Source organism: Pseudorca crassidens, chromosome 14, assembly GCF_039906515.1.
Source record: "Pseudorca crassidens isolate mPseCra1 chromosome 14, mPseCra1.hap1, whole genome shotgun sequence".
NCBI classification, from domain to species: domain Eukaryota; kingdom Metazoa; phylum Chordata; class Mammalia; order Artiodactyla; family Delphinidae; genus Pseudorca; species Pseudorca crassidens.
Genome location: NC_090309.1, coordinates 10,947,723 through 10,964,245, shown reverse-complemented (window position 1 = coordinate 10,964,245; position 16,523 = coordinate 10,947,723). Strand labels below are relative to the sequence as shown.

Here is a 16,523-nt window from a genome sequence, read left to right as displayed (position 1 = left end):
GTTTCGGTACTTGAACTTCTTCAGGCAGTGATCCCATTAAAACACCCTCACTTTGCCCACCCCCGCCCCGTTTGTTTATTTGGGAATGACAGTCACCATTGGGCAGAGGGCCACTGATGAGGGGCCAACATTTAGCCGGCTGGCTCCTGGCGAGTTTAACATTAGGTTTTGTGGGTGTCATTTGGTCAGTGTTCCTAGCACATGGGGCGTTATTTGGGGACCCTAAATTCAACACAAGGGCTCAGACCAGAGTGGGGACTGTCCTTTCTCTGCAGAGTCGGAGTCCCAGATAACCCGGAAGTCACTCAATCCCAAATATTTGACAAGAGCCCACTGACCTCTGTGAATGTGTGCCAGAGACAGGCAGGTGACGTGGTGAAGACATGAGTTCCAGGCACTGGAAAAGTCCTCGTTCTCGCTCGTCACCTGCCAAACTGACAGCAGAAAAATCACCGCTGACGATATTCTGAGAGAATCGAACTTCCCAGCAAGGCAGATGGTAGACAATGCAGCCAGTACAGCCAGTAAGCGGACCTACTGTAGGCGCCCCTGTCACCCCCAAAAGCTATTCGTTAGATGGAGAAATGCCAGAAACATACTGTGAGTCCAGTTTACATGCTTCTATTAATTCCTCACACATACCAAGCGTGGCCACCACCAGTTGCCAATTCTTGAGCTCTGACAGGCGTCGAAGAAACAATCCGAAGGCGAGGGACACAGAACGTGAGACGGTTTTTATTCAGGTCACTCCATGCCTGGAGAACTGTAAATACCAGAATGAACTACTTAAACCTAATCTGCAACAGAACCTACCCACCTTCCCTTCCCCCTCCCCGCCTTGTACTCGGGTACTGCCACATGTTTTCAAATTCTTTCTTTTCTTTTTTCTCTTCTTTTTCTTTTTTCTTAAAATTCTGCTTAAAAGCTTTTGCTTGAAATTCGTTTCCTGACAGTTCTGGAGGCTGGAAGTCCAGTATCAGGGTACCAGCACAGTCAGGTTCTGGTGAAACTCTTCCTGGCTTGCAGAAGGCTGCCTTTTTTCTATTTTCACATGGCAGAGCGAGAGTGGTCTCTTTCTCTTTTTATAAGGAAACTCAGCCCATCATAAAGTTCCCACCCTCATGACCTAATCTAACCCTAATGACCTCTCAAAGGCCCCATCTCCAGATGCCATCACATTGGGAATGAGGGCTTCAACACATGAACTTGGGGGCGGGGACACAGTCGTTCAGTCCATAACAACATTCCTTTTGATTTTCATTAAGAAATGTATGTACAGATTCTTAGAGGAATCTTGTAATTGAAAGACCATGGACTTTGGGGCTTGAGAGATAAAAGTTGAAACCATAGCCCCATTACTATCCACCTTTGTGGTTAGGACAAATTATTTCACTTCTGAGCCATTGAAAATTTTTTTTTTTAATTTAGATATAACTGACAATAGCAATATGTTAGTTTCAGGTGTACAACATAATGATTCAATATTTGTGTATATTGCAAAATGATCGCCACCATAAGTCTAGTTCACATCCGTTCACCATAGTTACAAACATTTTTTTTCTTGTGATGAAAGCCCAGGGACTGTAGTTAATAATATAACTGCTTGTATATTTGAAAGTTGCTAAGAGAGTAGATCTTACAAATTCTCATCAGATTGTTTCTTGAATGCCTGTCACATCTGCAGCATTGGCATTTGGTAGTGGCCGTATTTGACACGTGTGGGGGACGAGCATCAAGGTGGAAATCAGACTCACAGGACATTTATGTCATTTATTCACCTAACGAGTAGCTTTTTTCAGCTCTACTCTGGGTAAGATGGTCTTTCAGTGACTCTAATGAAGGAAGTTGTTTGCTTTATTTTGTTTTTTAATCAGAGGGAAGTGAAGAAATATAACTGGAATAAAATAAGAATGAAGAAAATACACAGAAAAGAGAAAAAGGTGTCGAATCACGAAGCCGGCAGTCACAGTCATTTCGGGAAGGCGGATTCTTATCTGACCAGGGCAGGGTGTGAAATTTGGCACTCTGACTTTTTTTGTTTCTTCTTGCCTTTGTTTTCCCCCAGGGAGAAGGGCAGTGGCACTCTGCAGTTAGCGCCGAGTCTACACTTGGAGGCTGAACCAGAGTTTGATCTTCTGGTCTGCTCGCTTTGACCACTTGATCATGGGATGGAATGTGCCCCACACACCTCTCAAAGGCCTCCCGGCCTAGGGTGGGGGACAGCACCCTACCCCTCGAAGCAAACTGAACGGCTTGGTATTTAAACTTTCAGCAATTCTCTCTGCTCAAAGAAATAACCCTCAAGTAGAAAGTTAGGCTGTCTGAATCTGCTTCCCATTTGCTTCCAACTCATACCCCGAGTCCTCTGGTTGGAAGGTCACCTGCCTTCCCCAGCTCCCCAGTTCTTCCAGGGCCTGGAGGACGGACTCCTTTGTAAAAATCCTCCTGTAACAGAGAGCTTTGTGCTCCAGTGGAAAAACTGGCAGCACAGAAAGCCTCTACCCATGTATAATTTAGCATGATTACCTGGGGCGGCAGGCACAGCTCAGAGGACCGTGTCACATGCGCCTCGGGGTCCCCACCACAACTGGGGCATCTCATGACAGTGGAGGGAGAGGATAATGTCTGTCTTGCTCCCTGCATTGGTGTCACAATTACAACTGAAAAGACACAGTGGAGATAGGCGATTCTCAAAGGAACAGCCCACAGAACATCTCTGGCAGAGGCGAGAACAACAGCTGGCCAGACACACTCATGGTCCTGAAACTCTCCCATCACACTGCAGAGGAAAATGCCCGGAAATCCATGCTGAAGCCCAGTGGACAGGCCCCCCTAAATGTGGATCAGCTGCCCTCCACCACTGCATGGGAAGGAGAGACGAAGGATCAACTATAATGTGGAGGTGTCCAGGTAGAATTGCGGACACTTTTAGATTTTTTTTAAGTCAACGTGTAAAGTAAGTTTTCACAGGACTGATCAAGAGAAAAGCAGGGACAGAGAACTGGCCGGACCACGTGGAACCCTGCTTGAAGAAGGGACATCACATGGGAAAAGCTTGCAGAGGGACTTTTGCAAAACTGGCTGTGGCTTAACCCCTCCAACAGGATGAGGCAGAAGTAAAAAGCAAGTTCAAGTTAAGGGGAAAGGCCCCTTGAAGGCCTGCCAACCAGCTCCTGGGTGCTTTTCCTTACATGTCAACATCACTGTACTGCTGCAGGACCCACTCGAGAAGGCTCAGTGTAACCTCATCCTTGCTGGCAAATGGCCCCTGGCACTGGCCACTTCCCAGACAGAAAGCCTGGCACGACTCACCCCCCACTGGACAGTACCCAGGACTTGGAATGTGGCGATAGGAAGGCAACTTTACGAGGGCAGATGCCCAGGAAAGCAACCGACTGAGAAGCCTCTGGTCCCTTGAGTTAGTTGATTGGCAGGAAGCCGACTGAGGGCTGCACAGTGGTCCACATGCCTAGGCAGGGTGGCCTTTGAGAGGTGTGTGGGGCACACTCCATCCCATGATCAACTGGTCAAAGCGAGCAGACCAGAAGATCAAACTCTGGTTCAGCCTCCAAGTGTAGACTCAGTGCTAACTACAGAGTGTCACTGTCCGCAACTGTAACCCCACTGACAATTGCCTTTGCAATGCACAGAAAGTTTAAATTTACTTATTGCACAAAAACATTGTAAAAAACAGAAATCAAATATCTAGCCCTGCAACGTTACAAAATCTTAACATGAGGTTTTTGGAGAAAGGATTTTAAAAATGACATGGTTGTTGTTTACTTCAAGTGGTAGAGCTGCTCCTGAAAACTTGTGTGTAAATTAGCCTTGTGCAAAACAAACCCTTCTTAAAACGCACCAGGTAACAGACACTGTTTTAAGCCCCTTATGTGCATTTGTTCATTTAGCTTTCAGAAGCCCTGCAGGTAAGCATTAATGATATCTTTTATTATCTTCATTTTGCAGGTGGAAAACTGTGACACAGATAGGTTGAGGAACTTGCCCAAGGCTGCAGAGCTGGGTTTGGACTGGGTACCCAGCTTTCTGAGCCCACGTTCCTAATCACAGGGTACACTGCCTCCCAATGGACTCATGGGGAGTTAGTTCCCTGGCCAACACCTGTCCTTCCCAAATACACAGTTTATAAAGATGTATTGTCACACCTGGTCAGGTTTGGTGTGAACCACACCCCACACTTAAAGTCTCTAAGGGAAATAAATGCTTGTTTCCTAATAAGTCATCATACAGCTAAGACAGAGCTGAACTCATAAAGAAACCCCTGCTGCCTTATCTTTGGTGGATGCCCATATCCATTCCCCCTTTTTCTTTCCTAGAAACACCCCAAATAGCTTTGGGTAGCAATATACCCAGTTAAAAACACTTAACTCCCTACAGAGGATCTACAAAAAAGCCTCAGCTAACGTCATATTTAATAGCCAAAGACTGAGTGCTTTCCCCCTAAGATCAGAAAGAAGATGAGGCTGTCCATTATCTCCACTTCTAATCAACATTGTACTGGGGGTCCTGGCCACAGCAATAAAGCAAGAAAAAGAAATTAAAGGCCTAGAATTTGGAAATGAGTAAGTAAGACAGTCTTCATACAAAAAGACATGATGTTTTATGTAGAAAATCCTAAGGAATATATAATAAAGCTACCAGGACTAATAAGCCAATTAAGCAAAATCACGAGATACAAGACTGACATACAAAAGTCAATTGTATTTCTGTATTCTAGAAATGAACAATGGGAACTTGAAATTTCAATGCTGTTGCTGTAACATCAAACATATGACATATTTACAGACACCTTTTACAAAGTACTTGCAATATCTGTACATGAAAACTGAAAAAAATGTTGCAGAAGGAAATTTAAAAGGAGCACCTAAATAAAGGGAGAGATATACGGTGCTTGTGGGTCAGAGAACTACATATTGCTAAGACATTATTTCTTCTCACCTTGATCTACAGATTCAACACAATGCCAATCAAAATCCCAGCAGAGGGCTTCCCTGGTGGTGCAGTGGTTGAGAGTCCGCCTGCCGATGCAGGGGACATGGGTTCGTGCCCCGGTCCGGGAGGATCCCACATGCCACGGAGCGGCTGGGCCTGTGAGCCATGGCTGCTAAGACTGCGCGTCCGGAGCCTGTGCTCCGCAACAGGAGGGGCCACAACAGTGAGAGGCCCGTGTACCGCCAAAAAAAAAAAAAAAAAAAAAATCCCAGCAGATATTTTTGTCGAAATTGAGAAGCTGATTGTAAAACATATGGAAATACAGAGGACTTAGAATAGTCAAAACAATTTTGAGGAAAAAAAAAAAAAAGGTGGACGATTCAATAACTGATTTCAACACTTACTCTAATGCGACAGTAAACACAACAGTATGGTATTGGGATAAGAATGAAATGTAGATGAATGGAATAAAGTAGAGAGTCCAGAAATAGAGCCACACATGCATGGTCAACTGATTTTCAGCAAAGTCACCAAGGTAACTGAATGGGGAAAAAACAGTCTTTTCACCAAATGGTGCTAGAACAACTGAATAGCCACATGCAAAAACAAACAAACAAATGAATCTCACCCTTACTTCACATCATATACAAAAGTAAACTCCAAGTGGATCATGAACCTAAATGTAAGAGATAAATCTACAAAACTTCTGGAAGAAACTATGTGAGAAAATTCTAGTGATGTTGGGTTAGCTGAAGATTTTGTGATACATGACACAAAAAGGTTGAACTTCACCAAAATTAAAATTCTGTTCTTTCTGACACTCTTAAGAAAATGAAACCATGGGTAATGGATTAAGAGAAAATATTTGTGAATCACATATATAATAAAGGGCTTCCATACAGAATTTATAAAGACAACTTACAATTCAATAGTAAGAAAACAAAATCCAGTTAAACAAACAGGCGAGAAATTTGAACGGACACTTCACCAAACAATACAAACAAATGGCAAATAAACACATGAAAAAGATTTGAAAAATGCAAATCAAGACCACAATGAAATACCACTCCACACCCACTAGAATGGCTAAAATGAGTAAGACAGGCTATGTTAAATACTGAGGATGCAGGGCAACAAGAAGTTATTGCTGTTGGGAATGCAAGTGGTTCAGCCGCTTTGGAAGGCAGCTTGGCAGTCTCTTATAGAGTTAAACATATACCTACTATGAACCCAGCCATTCCACTCCTAGATATTTACAAAAGATAAATAAAAACATATGTCCATACAGAGACTTGCACGAGAATGTTCATAGAAGCTTTGTTCATACTAGCAAAACTGGAATCAATCCACATACCCACCAACTGGTTAATGGATAAACAAATTGTAGTGCATCTGTACCAAGGAACAGTACCCCACATTAAAAAGGAACAGCCAACGACTTGGATGGATCTCAAAAGCATTTTGTTAAGTAACAGAAGCCAGACATAAGAGACTATGCACTATGCTATTCCATTTATATTATATTATAAAAAAGGCAAACCTACAGCAAAAGAAAAATCAATGTTTTCCAGGAGTCAGAGTCGGGGGAAGGGATGAGATGAAAAGGGGCACAAAGAAATGTTTTTAGGGTGATGGAAATGTTCTATTGTGGTGGTGATTATAGGACCATATGCATTCATCAAAGCTCATTGATAAAACACTTGAAATTGGTGAATTTTAATATATACAAATCATATATATTATTTTACAATATATATGTTTATAATTATATTTATATATACATAAAGTAAAAAGCTGACATTTTTTAAATGCTCACCTCCCCAGACTCCTTTGCAACCAGGCTTAGACATGGGACCCCCACGGCCAATGAAAGTAGGCAGAGGTTTACTGGGTGGTGCTTCTGTGAAAACTGTTTTCCTGATAAAAGAGAGCCTGAGCTGACATATGCCTTCTTCTCTTTGTCCTTTTTCTAGTTTCCTGCTTGGAACTCAGCCACCTTGTGGGTGTAAGAACAGTTAAAAGCCACACTAAGGAGCTGTATTAGTTCCCTAGAGGTGCTGTGACAAATCACCACCATCTTGATGACTTAAAACAACAGACACTTATTCTCTGACAGTTCGAGAGGCTGGAAGTCCAAAATCTAGGTATGGGCAGGGCCATGCTCCCCCCAGAGGCTCTAGGGGAGAAGCCTTCCTTGCCTCTCCTAGCTTCTGGTGGTTGCCAGCAACCTTTGCATTCCTTGGCTTGTGAACCAATGACTTGAATACCTAATACCTGCCTCCATCTTCACAAACCATTCTCCTCTGTGTCTCTAGGTCTCTCCTTTTCCTGTAAGGACACCAGTCATATTGGAGTAAGGCCTACCCTACTTCACTACGACCTCATTTTAACTTGGTTATGTCTGCAAAGACCCTATTTCCAAATAAGGTCCCTTTTATAGATACTGGGGGTTAGGACTGAACATATCTTTTGGAGTGGGGGGGTACACAACTCAACTCACAACAGGAGGGCAGAGGGGGTAGATAGCAAGAGCAAGGGGCCCAGCTTTAGCCGTGGACTCACCGTGCCTGTCTTCCGCATTCTTTGGGCTTCCGTCTTATTTATTTTTTTTAAATTAGTTCATGTCTTTTATTAACCAATCCTACCCAGCCATGTGGAGATCTTTCTTGTCCTTTCAGATGTTTGAGGTCTCCTGCTAGTGTTCAGTAGGTGTTCTGTGAGAATTGTTCCATTTGCAGATGTATTTTTGATGTATTTGTGGGCGGAGGTGAGTTCCACATCTGTCTACTCCGCCATCTTGATTGGAGCCCCTAGGCTCCTGTTTTGGCAGCATTTAAAGCATTCGTCCCTTGGTACTCAGCCCCAAATCCATTTGCTATGTCCTTTGAATTTGTTTTCGGTGCCCACTCTTAAATCTACCCTCTTCCTTTTAACCTTACTGTGGATAGAGGGTGGAATCAGGTGGAAGGAAGAGTCCAGTCCTGACCAATAACCATACACGTTCGCCGAGCTTGGATAACAGATTCTACAACACACTTCAGGTACCACGTGTCTTAAATTATGCCCACCCAATATGGAGAACAATACAATATGCAGTTACTTAAACAAGTTATATGAAGTAAAGGAGGTCAAACAATGATTTTTCCCTCACTTTCCACTTTTCTCCCTCAGGAGAGCTGCTCCCACTGTCCTCAGCAGCCCACCCCCTAGACTTGTGAGCCCTTGTCCAGGAGAGAGTAAACCCTGTACCTGCCCAGCAGATGATCACCTCATAGAGTAATGGAAATGGTGCACCCCAAATCATCCAGGCTGCACAGTCTTTTTCTTCTCCTTTTTTCTCTTCTTTTCCTTCTCTGTAGTAGGTAGAGCCTGTGGCCTGGCTTCGCCAGACCTACCCCGCCTCCAGCACATGCTCAGCTGGCCTCACCTCTGTTTTGCTGTAGATCCCTCTGTAGCCCGTGTGCTTCCCACTCAGCCCTGGCTGGGGAGGCTGGGGTCTCCCTGGGTCCAGTCTGCATCTCCCTCTGACGGCACCCTTGGTGTGGCCAGAGCACGAGGCTTCCGCCGCCATCCCCACAAGGCCAGTCCTCACCTACTCAGCCCACACCTCCACCTTCCTGCCTCTCTTCCTGTTTGACTTTCTGTCTTGTTTTTGTGTGTGTGTGTCGGGGGGGGGGGGTGTGGTCCATATATATTTTTCTGCCTTCCAGTATTTTTTAATATCTTTTTTTCATCTTTCTGTATTTCTCTCCCGAAATGACTCCTTTCTCTCTTTTTTGGTAACCTTACTTCACCACTTTTCCCTTGTCTGTATTTTTAATGTTTCTGGAGTTTTCTGCATTTCTGTATTTTTTCTTTTTTTTTTTTGCGGTACACGGGCCTCTCACTGTTGTGGCCTCTCGCGTTGCGGAGCACAGGCTCCGGACACGCAGGCTCAGCAGCCATGGCTCACGGGCCCAGCCGCTCTGCGGCATGTGGGATCTTCCCGGACCAGGGCACGAACCCATGTCCCCTGCATCAGCAGGCTGACTCCCAACCACTGCGCCACCAGGAAAGCCCTGTATTTTTTCTATTTTTTTCTGGGGTTTTGTTTTTCTATTTTTTTCTCTCCTATCATATTTCTGTGTCTGCATTTCTGTCTTTTTTCCTGTGTTGTTTGAGATGTCTTTTCTCCTGTCCCCTCTATCCCTCTTTTCTTATGTGTTTGCCCACCATGTTATTTCTCCCTTTTCTCTTCAGGTTTGTTTCCAGATTAAGCTTGGTTCCCTCTGGGTGGCTTTGAGCAGAGGACCCCCTTCCCGCCACCTGCAGCCTCTCTCCCTGAACTCTGCCCTCTCCCCAATTCTGCCACCCTCTTCCTGCACCAATGGGAAGGTGCTGGTTTGTCTCCCACTAACTTCTCAAAGAAAGCAGGGTGGTTGGGTCCACCAGCTGTCAGCTCACTGGTGGCTTCCTGAACTGGGAATATGGGATTCTTGATACCTTTACCCTAAGCTTTGAACCTGAGCTACAATTCCAGGAGAGCCAGTTAAATAAATCTCACCCAACATCCTACTATATGCGCAGAGTGTGTGTGTGTGTGTGTGTGTGTGTGTGTGTGTGTGTATATGAGAGAAAGGACACTGGAGGACACCCTTATGTCCACTGTTCCAGCTTGTTTCCTATGAGGAGAAGTAAATGTTCTCAAGATGCCCCAGAGAGGGCTGTGTCCTGGCTTTGGGGACCTGAGGGGAGGGGCCAGCCATGAGGTTCATGCTCATCTCAGAGCCTGGGTCAGAGTTTGAACCCAGGGCCCTTGGCTCTAGCACCCCACCCCACCCCGAGACCCTTGCTGGGCCCCAGCTCTGCACTAGGCTCACTGCGCCAGAATCCCCCCTTCCCTCAGAAGGTGGCAGGTGGCAGCATTGCAGGGCTGAGGGGGTGGAAGAGCCCTTGTGTGGGGAGATGAGTCACCTGGGTGCAAGGCTGGGATTCCCACACAAACACACCATGAGAACGATGGCTGCTATGATAGTATGAAGGTGCCCAGCACTGGGGACCTCCCCAACACACCCACATGCTCCGCAGCGCTGGCCGTGGATGGTGAAGACATTCTGGTTTTAGGGTGAGTCCCAGGCAAGTCCAGTAACTGTCCCTAGATCTGGAACACAGATGTATCTGGTCTGCCAGGGCGTGCCTTGTTCCCAGCTGCCAACAAAGCTGTGTGAGCACAGACCTGGCCCCCTTCCCTCGGCCCTCACTGTTCACACAGAGGGCTCCCCCACAGACAGCCTGGGCCACAGCAGCAGAGAAAGCATCCTCCCCTACGGTGCTGGGAGCAGGTTCTCCATACGCGTGCATTCAAAGGCTCCCCTCCACCCTGAACTGTCCAGTCTCAGAGCACTCCCTCCGCTGCTTCAGAGATGTGCACGTCCCCTTCTCTCCACCTCCCCCACCGACAGCTCCCCCTCCCCCAGGTTCCCCGCTCTGGTCTCCCTCCTGCCAAGTGGGCACATCCATCCATCGGAGCCCTTGCCACGCTGCTCTGACCAGGGCAGGACTGCGACCTGCCTGGCACCCAGCCCAGTGGTCAGGGCCAATGAGCACATGAAGGACCCTCCCTCACAGACGCTGGGAGTCGAGGTCGATTCCAGGGGAAGGGGTGGAATGCAATTGGATTCAGAGGGCACAGAAATAGCGAGAGGAAATTCAGTAGAGAGGAGTATACACAGCAAGGTGTGTGGGGCTCCAGGTCAGCCTTCTCACTGCATGGCAGCTACAGCGTCTGCAGGTTTTGGGGGGATTGCCAGGGTCTCTGCAGACTCTTCTCTCTTCTCTCACCTGCACTGTCCTCCAGGCTCTGGTCTGGGGCCTGGCAATATGAACAGACCCCAAAGACAGCCCTTTCCTAGCCAAGACCTGACTATTTTTGTCAGGCACAGAAAAGATCCAGGAGTGGGGACGGGCGGGGGGGACACACGTGTTTGATCTGACCTGTTTCTCAGTCTCTTCGCCACTAAAGCTTGACTGAAATTGTCAAAACATGAAATCAATAAGGTCTTGGCAAAAGGCTCCTATCATTGAATACATTACTTCCCAATTTCTCCTCCTTTTCCCTTTTCATGTCAAATGAAGAGTCTGCTTTTTATTACTTAGCCTTTCAGAAGAGAAAACAATTGCTGGATGATACAACCTCTTCGGTCATGTAAGCGTACATCTGAATACACGCTTCTGAAATCGGTCTTGCTCATTTTCAACAACAGATATGTAAACAAACAAATGCTGGATGCCATCTTCCTTTCTTAACAGTGTCCTCATTTTACAAGCTCCTTCTAATGTTCCGGTGGATGGAGGGATAGAGGTAGGGGTGGGGGTGGGGATCAGGAAACCATGAATAGATTTAACAGGCACCAAAGCGTGCATTTGGAGTACCGTCAGCTAGAAAGATCTTGTTTCAATAACACGATCTTCGCATTTAGCTGAAGACTAACTTATGGGGCCTGACTGCCCTTAGTGACTGCTTAAAGCTGACATAAGGCAGAATAACGTACATTTAATATGTGAAAGAAATTAGCCCTCAAGATCTTTGTTTCCTGAATCTCTGCAGCAGCTCAGCTGGTGCTTGGCACACAAGACAGCTGGAGGAGGGCTTCTTGGGGCGGTGAGGGAAAGGCAAGGGGTACAGCACACAGAAAGCTCACCCCATGGGGGTCTAGAGCGAACTCGGGGGACAACAGATTGAGAGGGAGAGCACAGAACCCACTGCAATTTGGACTCCGTAGGGCTCTGCGCTTCCACGTCCACGAATGGCATCCTATCTTCCCCAGCCACAAACGGGAGCCCCAGGGGCATTCTTGACTCCACCTTCAGCCATGACCATGGCTGAAGTGATGGGCCATGACCCCCATCACTTGCAGGGAAGGTGGAAGGTTCTCAACCCCGCACTCAGGGCGCACAGGGCTCCCCGCAGTGAGGACCCGCCATCACCGCCACAGTCACCCTCTGGCCAGCCTCTCCAGCCCGGGAACTGGAATGCCTATGTCTCGATGCTCAGCCTGAACCTGACAGTCACTGGCTCACATCACATGCCTCGCCTCCAAGGTCCTGCTCCCCTTGCTGGGGGATGGTGTGAAAGGGCGTGCTCTGCCGGTCACCATGCAGGACTCAGCTCAAGGACGCTCCTTCCAAGAGCCACCCGACACAGAAAATGGGGCAGCCCTCTCTGCTCCAGACCCCTCTCACTGCACATCCCCCCTGACCCTAACTGCCACCCATCCCTCCAGCTGAGAGTCCGTGTCTTAGTCGTCTTTGAAGTCCCAGAACTCACACGGTGCAGGGCGCGCTATGTCACCGAGCACCATCTGTCATACAAGGAACTATTCAGTAAAAATTCAAACGTTTACAGGTCTTCTTTTTTTTTCTTAATTGTTTATTTAAATCTATATATCTGAAGCTCCGATGAAGCACTTTTTTTTTTTTTTTTTTTTTTTTTTGCGGTACGCGGGCCTCTCACTGTTGTGGCCTCTCCCATTGCAGAGCACAGGCTCCGGACGCGCAGGCTCAGCGGCCATGGCTCACCGGCCCAGCCGCTCCGCGGCATGTGGGACCTTCCCGGACCGGGGCACGAACCCGTGTCCCCCGTATCGGCAGGCGGACTCTCAACCACTGCGCCACCAGGGAAGCCCGAAGCACTTTTACTTCACTGTCACTCAGAGGCTTCTATTTTTGGCTAACCTTTTGGAATTCTGAAACAGCACCCATCTCATTATGTTGAGACGACCACTAAGTGAGCCTCTGTGGGCTCCTGTGTGCTCAGCAGGGAGAGGGCTTTGAGACACTTGTGAGTAAGGGGTGAATTAACATTAGGGGTTAAAACACAACAAAACAGCCTATTAGGAAAGCCTGAGCTGTTGGCGAGCGGGAAAGGAAGAGCAGCAGGTCGCTGAGAGCTGCCACATGAAATTCTAAGGTCAATAGGTGGTGGTCTGTCCCACCGCCAGGCTGCTAAGCTGATGAGGGGATGGGCTGGACTTAACACTGGCTGACTTGGGAGGCCAGGCTGGGAGGTGTTAAGCCCTTTATAGGGACATATGTGATTCCCTCCTGTGTATTATGCTGTGTCCTAATGTCATACACCTGTGAGCTTGGTCGCACATTCCTCATGGAGGCCCCTGCAGCCTGGCAAGTTTGCTGTTTCCCTTTTCTTAGCCCTGCTATCAGGGTGTTGGCTGTAGGCAAAGTGCTGGGCCCTAGGCTGTCTCTCATCACAGCAAGAACTTGACAAATGTCCTGATCCCAGCTGACCATAATGGTCTGCCCACTGGCCTTGAGGAAGGGCAGAATAAATAGAATAACAGGCTCATTGCTGTTCACCCAAATTCTACAGTTTCCAGTAGCATCAAGCCCCAGGATGTGTCAACCCCCTAATCACAGAGAACTTGAAGAAACTGTTGTTAAAGCCCATAGTGAACACCATACTTGACAGTGAAAGGTTGAAAGTTTTTCCTGTAAGATCAGGAATAAGATAAGGAGGCCCACGCTCGCTATCCTTATTCAACATAGTACTGGAAGTCCTAGCCAGAACAATTAGACAAGAAAGAAATAAAGGCATACAAATTGGAAAAGAAGAAGTAGAATAGTTTCTATTTGCAGATGATATGATCTTATATATAGAATGTCCTAAAGAGTCCCCCCAAAAACATCACAACTAATAAATGAATTCAGTAAAGTTGTAGGATACAAAGTCAAAATACAGAAATCAGCTGCATCTTTCTACACTAACAGTGCAATATCTGAAAAAGAAATAAAAACAATCTCATTTAGAGTTGCATCAAAAACCAATAAATTAGGGCTTCCCTGGTGACGCAGTGGTTGAGAGTCCGCCTGCCGATGCAGGGGACACATGTTCGTGCCCCGGGAAGATCCCACATGCCGCGAAGCGGCTAGGCCCGTGAGCCATGGCCGCTAAGCCTGCACGTCTGGAGCCTGTGCTCTGCAACAGGAGAGGCCACACAGTGAGAGAGCCCGCGCACCACAAAAAAAACAGAAAACAAAACAAAACAATAAATTAACCAAGGAAGTGAAAGATCTGTACACTGGAAACTATAAGATGAAAGAAATTGAAGAAGACAAAAATAAATGAAACAATATACCATGTTCATGGATCAGAAAAATGAATATTGTTAAAATGTCCATACTACCCAAAGCAATCTACAGATTCAAAGCAAACCCTATCAAAAATGTTTTTTTTCCCCAGAAAGACAAAAATAAAGTCCTAAAATTCATATGGGACCACAAAAGATCTCAAATAACCACAACAACACTGAGAAAAAACAAAACTGGAGATATCACACTTTGAGATTTCAAACTATATTACAAAGCTACAGTAATCAAAACAGTGTGGTGTCGGCATAAAAAAAGGACACACAGAGCAATGGAACAGAATCAAGAGCCCAGAAATAAAGCTATGCATGTATGGTCAACTAATATTTGACAAGAGAACCATGAATACACAATGGGGAAAGGATAGTCTCTTCAATAAAATATGTAGAAGAGTGAAATCAGACCCCTTTCTTACACAACTTACAAAAATTAACTAGAAATGGATTATAGACTTAAATATTAAGACCTGAAACCATAAAACTCCTAGAAGAAAACAATGTCTTGACAACAATTTTTTTGGATTTGACACCAAAAGCACAAGCAACAAAAGCAAAAATAAACAAGTGGGACTACATCAAACTAAAAAGCTTCTACACAGCAAAAGAAACAAATCAACAAAATGAAAAGGCAACTTGCAGAATGGGTGAAAATATCTGCAAACCATCTATGTGATAAGAGGTTAATACCCAAAATATATAAGAAACCCATACAACTCAATTGTTTTAAAAAACCCCAAAAACAAATAATCCAATTTTTAAAATGGGCAGTTGACCTGAATAGACATTTTTCCAAAGAAGACATACAAATGGCCAAAAGGTACTTGAAAAGATGCTCAACATCACTAATCATCAGGGAAATACAAATCAAAACCACAATGAGATATCACCTCATACCTGTTAGAATGGCTATAATCAGAAAGACAAGAGATAAAAAGTGTTGGTGAGTATGTGGAGAAAAGGGAATCCTTGTGCACTGTTGGTGGGGATGTAAATTGGTACAGCCCCTAGTATGGAGGGTCCTAAAAAAATTTTAAATGGAACTACCATATGATCCAGAAATCCCACTTCTGGGCATTTATCTAAAGGAAATGAAATCACTATCTTGAAGAGATATCTGCACTCCTATGTTCACTGCAGCATTATTTACGCAAACCAAGATATGGAAGCAACCTAAGTGTTCGTATATATACATATATATATACACACACACACACATACATATACAATGGAATAGTATTCAGCATAAGAAAGAAGGAAATCCTGCCATTTGCAACCACACAGATAGACCCTGAGGTCGTTATGATAGGTAAAATAAGTCAGACATAGAAAAACAAACACTGTACGATCTCATTTATATGTGGAATCTAAAAAAGCTGAAGTCATAGAAACAGAGTAGAATGGTGGCTGTCAGGGGCTGGGGGCAGGAGAAATGGACACATGTTGGTCAAATGGTACAAACTTCCAGTTACAAGAGGAATAAGTCCTGGGGATCTAATGTATAGCACGGTGACTATAGCTAACACTATTATACTACATACTTGTAAGTTGCTAGACAGTAGATCCTAAATGTCTCACTCTCCACCAGAAATGTAATTATGTGAGCTGATGGGAGTGTTAACTAACACTATTGTGGTAATCAGTGTACCATATATGAATCATCACATTGTACACCTTAAAATTACACAATGTTCTATGTCAATTATATCCAATAAAGCTGAAAAAAAAAGGAGAGACCCCCCAAAAAGAAACTGTTGTTTAGTATTCAGTCACTTATACCAAGTCAAACTCACCAGTAATTAGGGTGCCACAAATTAGAAAACTGTCATTTCTATGGTATTGCTCTTCAACCGTGAGCCCAGAGTTTGGTACGTGTCCCCATAGATCTGCCTCTCTCTGAAACTAAGCTGTCTTGTCCCCTTGCCCTGTCTGGGTGACTTTCCCAAAGGTCCATGCCTGGGCCTTCCTTACCACCTTGGTCAGGGCCCTGCTTCCTGGGGTCCAGTCTCTGGGATGGAAGATCTCTAATAGAAGGTTCAGAATCTCTAGGGTATGTCTGCCTGACTTCGGGGCAGCCCTCAATAGCTCACCTCTTGCCAGACTCCTGTGACCCTGGCCACTGGCCCAGACCTCCCCCGTCATCTGTCACCATGCTCTCTGGATTCCATGCTGCTGGCTGGCCTGGGCACCCACAACTGTGCTTTGGTGTGACACTGAAAACTGTCTAGCACAGAACTGACACTTGGTGAATGTTGTTGCCATTAGCCATTTCTTCTTTTCCCCAATCAGTGTATCAAGATTCAGCAGCTGAATCTTGGAAACTTCTAAGTTTCCAATTTCATATACAAAAAAATGCTAAGTGCCTGTAATGCAAACAACCTAAATGCTGTGAGGCACCACTTAAGTTATATCTTTAAATTTTTTAATTGAGGAATA

General features: G+C 45.5%; 1 protein-coding gene across 1 annotated transcript in view; it reads right to left on the bottom strand.

Moving 5' to 3' along the window:
- Positions 1-16,523, bottom strand: part of ACOXL (acyl-CoA oxidase like) — a 365,696-nt gene that overhangs the window by 82,513 nt on the left and 266,660 nt on the right. Inside the window, 1 exon segment of the mRNA XM_067704360.1 lies at positions 339-426. Within this exon segment, the coding sequence (XP_067560461.1) occupies positions 339-426 (88 nt within the window).